This window comes from Tachyglossus aculeatus, chromosome 1 (assembly GCF_015852505.1).
Source record: "Tachyglossus aculeatus isolate mTacAcu1 chromosome 1, mTacAcu1.pri, whole genome shotgun sequence".
NCBI lineage: Eukaryota > Metazoa > Chordata > Mammalia > Monotremata > Tachyglossidae > Tachyglossus > Tachyglossus aculeatus.
This window is the reverse complement of record NC_052066.1, coordinates 158,098,564-158,111,045: the sequence shown is the minus strand read 5'-3', so window position 1 is coordinate 158,111,045 and position 12,482 is coordinate 158,098,564. Positions and strand designations below refer to the sequence as shown.

Sequence of the window (12,482 nt, the reverse complement as noted above, 5' to 3'; positions counted from 1 at the left end):
ATTGCTAAATTTTAAACTTGTTTTTATTAACTGGACTATTATAATCTTATTGATCTATTTGTCTGGCCATCCCCATTTAGATTGAAGGCCAGAACTGTGCCTTAATTGGTTTTCAGGTAATTACCCCAAAACCTGGAATGGTGCTTTTCCCACTGCAAATACTTAATAAACGTTAGTAATAACAATAATGTTTATAAAAAATTAACCTGCCTGGAGGCAAGGGGTCAGACTAAATGATGCCCTAAGATGTTTCCAATTATATTTTATGTTTGAACGAGTTACTTTTCTGGCCACTATTGTTTGAAAAATCTGCCCCTCACCATTCAATAACTCTAAAATCACTTTAAATTGAACCCTATGTAAACTGAATAAGAGGAATGCCAGCAGAAATAGTATTATCATTTTGGTGTCCAATAAGATGAAATTATGCCTTTCAACTCAAAAGCAGAATACCCCAGTGGCTGTTTTCAATCAGTCGTGGCAAAACATAATAAAAGACCAGAAAACATGCAGATTTTAAAAAAAGTGAAACAGGGTAACAATCATTTTCCAAGAAGCTTATGTGTGGGCCTCACATGCTGTGCCTGAACAAAGATCTTAAGGCCACAAATCATTATGAATTGAAATTCTATCCACACACTATGTGGAAGGACATCAATAAGAGTTCACTAAACAAACAGATTTGTTTTCTGATGTCAATTTGTTCTTCTCACCTTTCTCCAGGCTAAGAAATGGCATAGTTAAAAAGTCAACAGGAAGCCAGTTAGTTGGCTGTAAGGAATGAGATTGAAAAGTTCCTGGGAATAACAGAAACAGAAAGGAAACGATAATGGTTCTCTTTTTTAAAAAAATAAATAAATAAAAAAGCACTCAAGTCTCCTGGCAAACATAGTTTTAAGAAAGAAATATTAATGCACTTTATGAAAGATTTAGAGTTCCTCATGGGTTTCTATAGAAATAATTAACTTTGAGAACAAAAGTAATTTGAAACTATTTATAAGAAATGTATATGAACAGACAGTAAGTTGGAAAACAGTTCTACAGCAGCATTAATTCTGTGTATCTATAGAGGAAAAATTGTCCATGAACATGAGTACAGTGATAGGCACTAAAAACCTTGAATGCTTTCTAAGCTATTAAAAATGTAAGAATAAACTATTTTAATAGATGCCATAAATTCATAATCAAGCATATTTATTGAGCACATTACTGTATGCTTCATGTATGAATGTTGATGAGAAATACATATAAACATATGTCAATACACAGTATATGAAACTAAATATGAATTCGAGTCTTAAAAAGGAAATCATCCTTATAAAGTTAAATAAATAGAAGAATAGATTTTAAGCTTCTCTAACACCACCAGAAGGAAAAAGTAAATGTGATTTTCAGCTCCTGTTTAGGAGAGACAATGGATTTTAGAGCTTCATCTGATTTAACTCAACCCCTACTCCTTGAATATTTTAAAATTAGGATTTAGTCCAAAAAAAGACTCCAAAACTTAATTTTAATATATTTTCATTATTTCTTAAAATGTTCACTGCCAAAATGAATTACAATATATTATTCAATATTAATACAGTCTAATTAGCGCGTTTGTGAGATGCATGATCAATCTTTCTACTGTCAACACTAGAAAATATATTTATTTTGGAATGTATCTGGAAGTTTAGTTCATTTTAAAATATATCAATTTTTTTTTCCCCTGGAGAAATTCCCTTTTTCCTCACTATAAAGATTAATGAATGTCCTTGAATAACTAGCAACTGTGGTTAGTTTTTACTTCTTTTATATGTGGTATTTTTGCTCCAATACATACAACCAAAATTTAGAGTTAAATTTCTGAAACAATGCAAATTTTTACTCCATTGATTAAAAAAAATAAAACCTATTAATATCACTTAAACAATATGAGCTTTTTCAAATCAGATAGGGACATTCAAAAGTGTGGAAGAGGAACCTTAGAAGCAGTGAGTATACTTTTTCTCATTTAGGTAATTGGTGTTATTTAATCAATGTTTCCTCCCTGCCCCACCATCCCCATAAGTGGCTGTGTAAATCCACAGCAGAGCTTATTCATGCATAAGAACTGGCTGAATCTCTAGGAAAAAAAGGAATCAATGGAGGGCCTCCTCCTTTCTATTTTGTAGGCAAATGGTGGAAATAATATTGGACTTTTTAATACCTTCATCTCTGCCACTATGTGGTTTTTCACTACAGGTTTTCTTTAAACACTGTTAAGGAAGTACAGAATGTTTATCCAATAGCACAAGTGTGTTTGGTTATTGTGCACCTTGGAAACTGAAGAAACAGCTTGTGTCCATGCAAGCAACACTGGAACCTCTCAGAACCCCTTAATGTGGTATTCTGTAACACTGCAAACCTAATGCTTTAAAAGAACTGGAGTATCTATTTTCTCCAAATGCATCTTAGCTCCAAATTGCTCTTTAGCACAATGAAGAAGCTTCCAACTCACCCACTACAACCCATTCTACACTTTGCTCCTCTAATACCATCCTACTTCTTGTGCCTCACTCTCATTTTAGCCAGCACTGAGCCCTTGCCCATGCTCCCTGCCCAGAATTCTCTCCCTTTGCATAAGAGACCAACTACCCTCTCCACTAAAAGCCCTACGAAAACAGCCTGCTGGCCTGCCTGCCTGCCTGCCAAGGTACTCAGTCCTTCCTCTGGGAAGCTAAGGCCGCTCTGCCGGCGACTAGCATCGCGTCAGGAAGCCCCGTCTCTGCCCGGACAGCAGCATGGCCTCCATCGGCGAGCTTGTCTGCATCTACTCCGCCCTCATCCTGCATGACGACAAGGTCACCGTCACAGAGGACAAAATCAATGCCCTCATCAAGGCAGCCGGCGTCAGTGTGGAGCCCTTCTGGCCCGGCCTGTTTGTCAAGGTGACAACCCATCTGAGTCTGGCCTGCATTCCGGTTCTGGGGCAGCGGGGCCCGCCAGTCGCCCCACATCTTTCTTGGCAGAGGCGGTTTGTCCCTTCCCTCATGCTCCTGGTGCCCTCTCTCATGCCCAGCACAAGCAGAGGGGGCCCAGGCCCCAGGGGTGCGGTTCAGTGGCTGCAGGCAGGGACGATGGCACCACAAGTGGGCCGCTTTCTTAGCTGGGCTGGCTCATTGCCTGGTCAGATACCCTGCGGGGGGACTTGGAGAGGAACCCATTCTGTGCCGAAAAGCTCGCATTCCCAGCTGCTTAGGTCCAAGATCTGTTGAGGTCGTTATGGGTGGCAAAGCAGAATTGGGTTTTGGTGCTTAAAAGTTTGTTTTAAGTCAGCCAGACTCATTTTGAATTTGTAAAGTCCCTTGGAGTTTCCAGTGAATGTAATCCCCATGTTGATGGGGTAACTATGCCAACACCCGTCTACATGTTTTGTTTTGTTGTGTATCTCCCCCTTCTAGACTGTGAGCCCATTGTTGGGTAGGGACTGTCTCTATATGTTGCCAACTTGTACTTACCAAGCACTTAGTACAGTGTTCTCCACACAGTAAGTGCTCAATAAATATGATTGAATGAATGAATGAATGAATCATATCTCCTCAGGAAGCCTTCACTGACTAAACTCTCACCCCTCAACCTTATTTCCCCCCCATGTCCTCAGTCCCATCCCATAAGCACGTACGTACTTACCCCACCCACCTCACCCCACATCACTTTGTTTACATCTTTATATTCAGGTGTTTCCTCTACCTGTAATTTAATGCCTCTCTCCCCCGATTAAGGAATTTGCTCTACTGAACCATGCTCTGCAGAAAGTAAGCATTCAAAAAATACCACTGACTGAGCAATTCATCCTCAAATAAGAGTGAAGTCATTTCTTGACATAGGTATTTTGAGCTTGGGGCCCTCTCATTTACTCTTTCTAAATACTTAATAGATAACCCAGAAATCCTGGGTGACTTTCAGACCATTTTTCAAGTGAATTACTTGTTTCATAACTCAAAATCAAATATGCTTCCTCTTTTCACCTGTCACTACCCTGTTTCCAAGGTTTTCCTAACTACAGCAGCCTGCATACAAAATGGTCAGTCACTTTTCTGAATATCTTCGATCACCAAATCTTGTCGGTTCAATCTTCACACACTTCTAAATCCACCCTTTCCTCTCCATCCAAACAGCTACTACGCTGATCCAAGCACATATTCTATCCTGTCCTGACTACTGAATCAACCTCCTCATTGACCTCTCTGTTTCTCCCAATTCCAGTCCTTATTTCACTCTGCTGCCTAGTTCCTATTTCTAAAATCTTTCCACTCCTCCAGAACCTCCAGTGATTGCCCGTCCATCTCCGCATCGAACAGAAACTCCTTATCGTCGGCTTTAAAACCCTCAATCAGCTTGCCTCTTCCAGTATTACCTGATTTCCAACTACAACACAACCTGCATGCTTTGTTCCTCTAATGTCAACCTACTCACTGTACCTCAGTCTCACCTAACTGCTGACCCCTTGCCCACAAACTCCTTTTGGCCTGGAATTCGCCCTCCCTTTAAATGTGACAGAACCCCTCTCCCCACCTTCAAAGCCTTATAAAAATCACATCTCCTCTTAAGAGGCCTTCCCCAACTAAGCCTTTGTTTCCTCTACTCTCTCTGCCCTTTGGGTTGACTATACACTTGGATCTGTATGCTTAAGCACTTGATATTCACCCCACCCTCAGCTCCAGAACACTTACATACATATCCAAGAGAGCTCACCTCCTCCAAGAGGCCTTCCCAGACCAAGCCCCCTTTTTCCTCTCCTCCTCCCCATCCCCCATGCTCTACCTCCTTCCCCTCCCCACAGCACCTGCATATATGTTTGTACAGATTTATTACTCTATTTTACTTGTACATATTAACTATTCTATTTATTTTGTTAATGATGTGCATTTAGCTTTAATTCTATTTATTCTGATGACTTGACACCTGTCCACATGTTTTGTTTTGTTGTCTATCTCCCCCTTCTAGACTGTGAGCCCGTTGCTGGGTAGGGACCGTCTCTATATGTTGCCAACTTGTACTTCCCAAGCACTTAGGGCATTGCTCTGCACACAGTAAGCACTCAATAAATACGATTGAATGAATGAATGAATCCATAATTTATTTTAATATCAGTCTCCCCCTCTAGACTGTAAGCTTATTGTGGGCAGGAAACCTATCTGCCAACTTTTGTACTGTATGTTCTCAACTCTTCATACAGTGCTCTGCACACAGTAAGTGTTCAATAATTAACTGATTGACTAATCTGAACCCAACACAGTCTTGGAAAGCTTCATCAATAGCCAATAAAGCTAACTCAGGCTTAAGTGGACAGCTGCCCAGTTGATTTCCTGCCCTAGTGGGCTCAAACTTGCCTTACAAGGGACAGCACAAGATAAAGACGGGTCAGGGTACAGCAGGAAAGCCCCTAGGGACATTCACTCGTACAGAAGCAGCTTGGCTTAGTGGAAAAAGCACAGGCTTGGGAGTCAGAGGTTGTGGGTTCTAATCCCAGCTCCTTCACTTGTCAGCTGGGTGACTTTGAGCACGTCACTTCACATCTCTGTGCCTCAGTTACCTCACCTGTAAAATGGGGAGACTGTGAGCCCCACGTAGGACAACCTGATTACTTTGTATCTACCCCAGCACTCAGAACAGTGCTTGTCACAGAGTAAGTGCTTAACAAATACCATCACTATCATTATTATTATTATTATTCAATCACTCTAAAGGGACATAGCCAGCCGGAAGCACCCCAAGGATTAGATGTTAGTTCATGAATCACTGTGCTTTGAATTCAGCAAGAGTAATACTAATAATATGCTTTTCCTTAAGTGCTCACTATGTGCACACATTACGCTAAATTCTACAGTAGATACAGCAATCACATCAGGGACAGTCCCTATTCCACAGGGGACTCAATTCGAAAGGGAGACCAAACAGGTATTTTAACCCCATTTTACAGATAAGGAAAGTGCAAGGTAGTTAAGTGACAAGGATCAAGGTCAGATAAGAGGTAACAGAGGCCACAGTGCCTTCCAGTAAGGACTATTTTTAGATCAAAAAAATTGGTTTTAAACATAAAAATGAAAAACAGACAATCCATAGTTCAAATTTCCCGAGCAAGCTCAGTTAGCAAAAAACTTGGTTGTATAAATATTCAGACCTCTACTGGAGGTTAGAATTGTGATCAAAGAGGATTAACAAAACTAGAAAGCCTATTCTAGCAACCCTTTCTTTTCTGGGAACATTTCCCAGAATTCAGAAGAGCCCACTTCCCAAAATCCTTCGGGAGATGGGAACAGTACAAAGCCAGGCCAAACCTCAGCCAGTTACTGAATAAGACAGGGCTTAAATCCTAGGAGACCAGCTCTTTGTGTGTGATAGGAGTGATTGCCTCTGCAGCTTCTTGAGCTAGATTCCCAGTCTTACTCATCCCAGGTCTCTGACAAGGTCTGAGAGTTTTCAATCAGTAACAATAACACCCAAAATGATGGCATTCTAACCTGTTGGCTCTATGAAGCCTGTCGCCTCCTGTCTCTGGCCCCCCAGAATTCATGCTCCACTTTTCTCTCCAGGCTCAAAATGAAAACTTGGCACGTCGGCTTTAAATTCAAAGGGTAAGAGGGTGGTCATCCTTTTTTAATCTCCCTCCTTTGCTCCTCAGAATTAAATCTAAATTGCCATTTTAAGATTTCCTGGGGTGATCTGAGAATGTCTGGACTAACCATAAAATTTTTCCAGTCGTTCCAAAGTGTAAGAATGGCCACTTGACTGCTGCATGACCTTGGAGCAAAGTCACCTAACTTCTCTATGCCTCAGTTCCTTTACCTGAGAAATGGGAATTCAATGCCTATTCTCTTTCCTACTTACACTGTGAGCCTCATGTGGGGCCTGATTATTTTGTGTTTACCCCAGAGTTTACTACCATGCTTAACACATAGCAAGCACTTAAATACCACAGTGAGAGTTTGTAGAACCCAAGTTTAATAAATTTCACTTCCAATTAATTTGAATACTTAACATTCTCTGGTTACTTCTCTAAAAGCCCGTTGTTGGGTAGGATTGTCTCTGTTGCTGAATTGTACTTTCTGAGCATTTAGTACAGTGCTCTGCACATAGTAAATGCTCAATAAATACAACTGAATGAATGAATGAATAAAAGTTCTCAGGCTGACAACTGGAATGGGAACTGTTTCATTAAAAGTCTGTTCCCCTCAAGGCAGGGCACAAGGGCAAATTATTATGTCAAAGCTTCAACTGTTGCAAGGACCTCAGTATTCAATTCTTTTTTGATGTAACTGTCCTCCATATGAGATAGTAATACCAATGGCAATGAAGTTCACCTATTCATTCTTTCAATCAAATTTATTGAGCATTTACTGTGTGTATAGCACTGTACTAATTGCTTGGGAGACTACAATACAAACAGCAAACACATCCCCCGACCACAGTGAGATATGCAACTAAAGAGGCAATCTGCAGCCACACTGCACTCACCAAAAGGTTGCCCCTTGTGTCATCATGGTTGATGTTTGCACCACCTGGAGCCACCTTAATCTCCTGTACCTTCCAAAAACTTTGTTCAAAAAGAACCAAACCTTTCTTGGTAGAATTAAAATCTCTAAAGCTACCTTAAACCAGTATCTAGCAAAGTTTCCCCTGGAATCTCTGTATCTATACAAGATTGTTTTTAACATTAGAACAGTGGAATATTCCCTTGCCATTTTCATACAGATATCAGAAATGGCCTGGAAACTTTTTGATTCCCTTATAGGGTGTCACCCGTTAAATTAGAGAGAGAGATTTTAGTAACACTGCTTACAGAAATATCACCTATAATTCTATTTATTCAGGATATCCCTTTAAGGAGTTTAAGAGAGTTAATGAAGGATAAAAACATCTGCTAAAATAAAAAGACTATAGGTATGGATTTAAATAACAACAGATGGAAGGCATTTTCTGCTAAAATAAAAAGACTATAGGTATGGATTTAAATAACAACAGATGGAAGGCATTTTCAAACAATTATTTCAGAACTCAAGAAGAAAGAGATCTAATAATAATAATAATGATAATTATGGTACTTGTTAAGTGCTCACTATGTGCCAGGCACTGTTCTAAGTGCTGGGGTGGGTACAAGCAAATCAGGTTGGACACAGTCCTTGTCCCACATGGGGCTCACAGTTTGCATCCCCATTTTACAGATGAGGTAACTGAGGCCCAGAGAAGTGCAGTAACTTGCCCAAGGTCACAGAGCATATAAGTGGCAGAGCCAGAATTAGAACCCATGACTTTCTGACTCCCAAGCCCATGCTCTACCCACTACGCCATGCTGCTTCTCTATGATCAAAGACCTAGCTACAGGTAATTGAGACAGACACCCTTGCCTTGCAATAGCTGCCTTTTCCATCCCATCGCTTCCTTGATAAGCCCAATATGATTCATTAATCAGCAGTTTCCACTCTCTTGGCTCTTGCTCACATAAACAGCACTCAAAACCCCTACTCTCAGCACCTAAGAAAATTTGGGGGTTGACTGAGGTTTGAAAACTCCAGTCAGATGTTTTCAGTGAAAGGTTTCTGCCAGTCAGATGTGGCCCCCCCAAAATCTCCAACAGAGTACAGGAAAACAAAAAGATTAAAACCCACTCACCTCTGAAATGCAAGAAGAGCTTTTCGCTGCAACACCTCTTGTATCCCTCTCAAAGAAGCTATAAAAAAGGAGGTGGAGGATGGGGTGGGGGGGGGAAGAAATCAGTCAAGTGCCAAGGTACCAAAGCATTTGTGTTACACCTACAAAATGAATTGTTAAACAATGAATAGCCTGTGGGAGTCAACACTGGTGTCATCTGAGAATTGTGGGCATGCCCCTGATACAAAGGGAAAGCCTGGGAAGTTCCTTAAGGAAACTCTCTCCTCTACCACTTGTAATAGCCACTGAAGGGGCCAAATCATAATCTATGTTCCTTGGGATTTGGAGCACAAGTGAGCTACCAGAGAAAAGTCTCCAGGAAATCACATACAGCAGAAATGGAAGGAGGTGCTTAATTCATTATTGAATCAGCACTAATTGAGTGCCCACAGTAATAAATGTTTTGGTATCAGGTCACACAATGAAGTCATGCAATCTATTCATGGAGCTTATGGCCAAATTTATAAAACAGAAAAACAACAATCTTATATGAACAAGGTTTAATGTTTAGAATTGTTCTGGAAACTTGGTGGGGGGGTTTTTGGGTTTTTTTAATGGTATCTGTTAAGCGCTTACTATGTGCCAGGCACTATTCTTAGTGCTTGGTTAGATAATAATAATACTACTAATAATAATGACAATTGTGGTATCTGCTAAGCACTTACTATATGCCAAACACTGTACTAAATGCTGGAATAGATACAAGGTAATTGGGCTGGACATAGTCCCTGTCCCATATTGGGCTCACAGCCTTAATCCCCATTTAACATATGAGGCAAAAAGAAGTGAAGTGACTTCCCCAAGGTCACACAGAAGACAAATGTCAGGGCCAGGATTACAACCCAGTTCCTCCAGCTCTCAGCACCATGCTCTTTTCACTAAGCCATACTTCTTCAAGATCTTTTACTTTCTCTCTATCTTTTCCTCTTCACATTTGGTACATTGCTACATCCTGATATTTTCCTAGCCACATTACCTCTCCACCCCTACAACCAGAAACCTGGTTCAAAGTCTCATCTTCTCCTAACTAAAATATATGCATCACTGGTATCCCTCAATCTGACATGCCTTTTCAGTCTATACAACCCTTGGCTGACTGGATCAACTTCCTAAAATATCAGCCCATACATCTCTTCATGCCTCAAAAGCCTCCAGTAGTTACTCACTTCCCATCTAACATGGATGCTCCTGGACACTGATATCAAGGCTTTCCATCAATTCTCTTCTTTCTTACCTGATCTCTTCATTACCTTGCTCCATCTTGAACTCCTAATTCCTCACAAGCTAACTTTCTTACTGAACCTCTCACTCCCGATTCTACCATCAATGATCATTGTTCATGTATTTTCATGTGGATAAAACTCTCTATCCAATCAAATCCACCAATCTATCACCCTCCCTATCTTTAAAGCCCTTGTAAGAACCCATGTGTTCCAGGAGGCATTCCCCAACTAATTTCCACCAGCCCAGATGGTGGCATCTCAAGAACCACCCTTCACACAATCATAAATACACAGCCACTCAGCATTTATTTATATATTGATTGAGAATGCCATTCATTTGTTCAGTAATTCTAGACTAAGTTCCTTGGGGGGAGGCATAATGCCTATTAATTCTACTATATTCCCCCTATGTGCCTAGTGCAGTGCTCTGCTCACAGTCAGTGCTCAATAATAATATTTCCATTATCATCAATGGCATTTACTGAGTGCTATGTGCAGAACACTTTACTAAGCACTTGGTTGAATACAAAATGGTGAAGGCAGACACATTCTCTGCCCACTCTGAGCTTACAGCCTGAAATTCACTTTTCCCCACTCTTACTATTATCGGCTGTAACTATGTTTCACCTCCTGCACTCACTATTTGTAAATAATTTTTGTCTGTTTCTCTCCACCATTATACCACAAACTCCTCAAGTGTCCTTTACTTTTATTATACTTGAGGTGCTTAGTAATAACAAATACCACAGTTATGAATTATTATGTGCCAAGCACTGTACTAAACACTGGGGTAGATGCACGAAAATCAGGTCCTACACGGGGATCAGTCTAAGTAGAAGGAAGAGCAGCTATTTAATTCCATTTTGCAGATGAGGAAACTGAGGTTCAGAGAAATTCAGTGACTTGCCCAAGGTCACACAGCAGGTAAACGGTAGAGCTGAGATTAAAACCCAAGTCCTCTGACTCCTGTGCTCTTTCCAGTAGGCTACACTGCTGCTTCTCAGTGCTCTGCACACACTAGACAATAAAAACTATGGAACAATACTATGGGAGGGGGCCAGTTCCTGCCAGATTAGGCAAAGCTTCCTAAAGGAGATGCCAAGGAGATTCTCCCACAAATCAATCAACCTTCAACAGACACTTCCAGGTCCATGGAGCAGGGGATCCTGCCACTGTCACTAGGTTAGAACTGCTGCTTAACACACCTTTTCCATTTTACCCTCAGCCCTGTTGGCTGACTTGCTTCATATGTCACTGGATTACTGGAGACTGTGGTAATGATGATGGTACAGTTGCAAAACAAAACAAGGAAATGCTCTTCTTTACAGTCTTCAATCTGCATTTTCTGAAGCTTTCTGTCCCAGTTAACAAAAAGCATTAATGCACATCCAAGTCTGTGGATGCAACAGTCTCTTACCATCAGTGGCCTGCAGACTGTAAGTCAGTCCCAAAGCCAAGTAGCCTTTTGCTTTGAACTCTGATGTTTTCTCCCCAGTGTCGACAACTGCCTTTGCAAAACTCTCAGCTTCTTCCAACTGAAAAATTATACCAAAGTAAGAAGTTTACTGGTGTTCAACTGAAATAATTTGGAGACAAAACATTATTGTTGGGCCTGCTTCAGAATTTTGCTACATATTTTCTGGACAAAACTCAAAAATCAACTCCAAAGTATTAATGATACAAAAGACCATTCCTATTTATTAAGGACTGAAAATCTGTCTCACCAAATATTGAGGTTCAGTCACAAACTCTACCATTGACAAGCAACACCTTACCCATGCAGGTTAAGGAGAGAGTTACTGGTGAAAGTCAGGAAATGCCTCTTGTTAGTCAATTATTGAATATTTTATAACTGCAGGTATTGATTTCTGGTTGCTTAATGTGATCGTTTATCATGATCACCATCAAGAGCCTCAAACCTTTCAGCTTTGTGACAACCCTTTTATTTCTCATTTTGCTCTTTCGTTTCCGTCATTTTAATGTGCATGAGTCCTCTCTCATACTTTCCCTCCCAATTTTAATCCTTGTCCAAAAGTGCCATAAAGCTACCAATTCTCTACCTTCTCTCCTTTTTCAATATGTTCTCTTATAAGAGAAGATAAGACTTATTTTAAGACTAATGATGGTTGACTGGAGAACCATTTGTATTAAGAATAAAATTAGCTGGAATGTTTTAAGGCAAGACTTTAGCAGATATTTGCAGAAAGAGAATATTTTTTCCAGGGCAGTTTCTAGTTTCTAGTCAATGAAGGTCAAGTCAAAAACAAAAAACATTGAGAATCTTTTATTAGACTGATTTGTAGGTTTAGTATATTTCCAAGCACAAAATGTGCCCCTGAAATACAATCACAAATTGATGTAAGCATTCTCCCTGCAATCATTCAATTAGAGAGGATGAAAATACTTACAAATTTAAGAAGCAAAATTTATACATAAAATTTTTAATATATTGAAAACCTGAAATAGTTATATAATACCTGCCTGTCCCTCAAACCAGTGCTTCCTGAGAAGGCATTCCAGATGTCTGTGAATGCCAGAGCAATGTCTGTGAGCAGGCCAGAGCAATTCTCTTGTAGGCTTGGGAAT

General features: G+C 40.3%; 1 protein-coding gene across 5 annotated transcripts in view; it reads right to left on the bottom strand.

Moving 5' to 3' along the window:
- The window catches only part of TTC7B (tetratricopeptide repeat domain 7B), a 263,032-nt gene that overhangs the window by 124,361 nt on the left and 126,189 nt on the right, over positions 1 to 12,482 (bottom strand). For all 5 annotated transcript variants that reach the window (XM_038770024.1, XM_038769853.1, XM_038769766.1 and 2 more), the window contains 2 exons: positions 11,314 to 11,431; positions 8,635 to 8,692 (listed from right to left, as the gene is read on the bottom strand). In XM_038770024.1, coding sequence (XP_038625952.1) covers positions 8,635 to 8,692; positions 11,314 to 11,431 — 176 coding nt within the window. The remainder of the gene's footprint in view (positions 1 to 8,634; positions 8,693 to 11,313; positions 11,432 to 12,482) is intronic.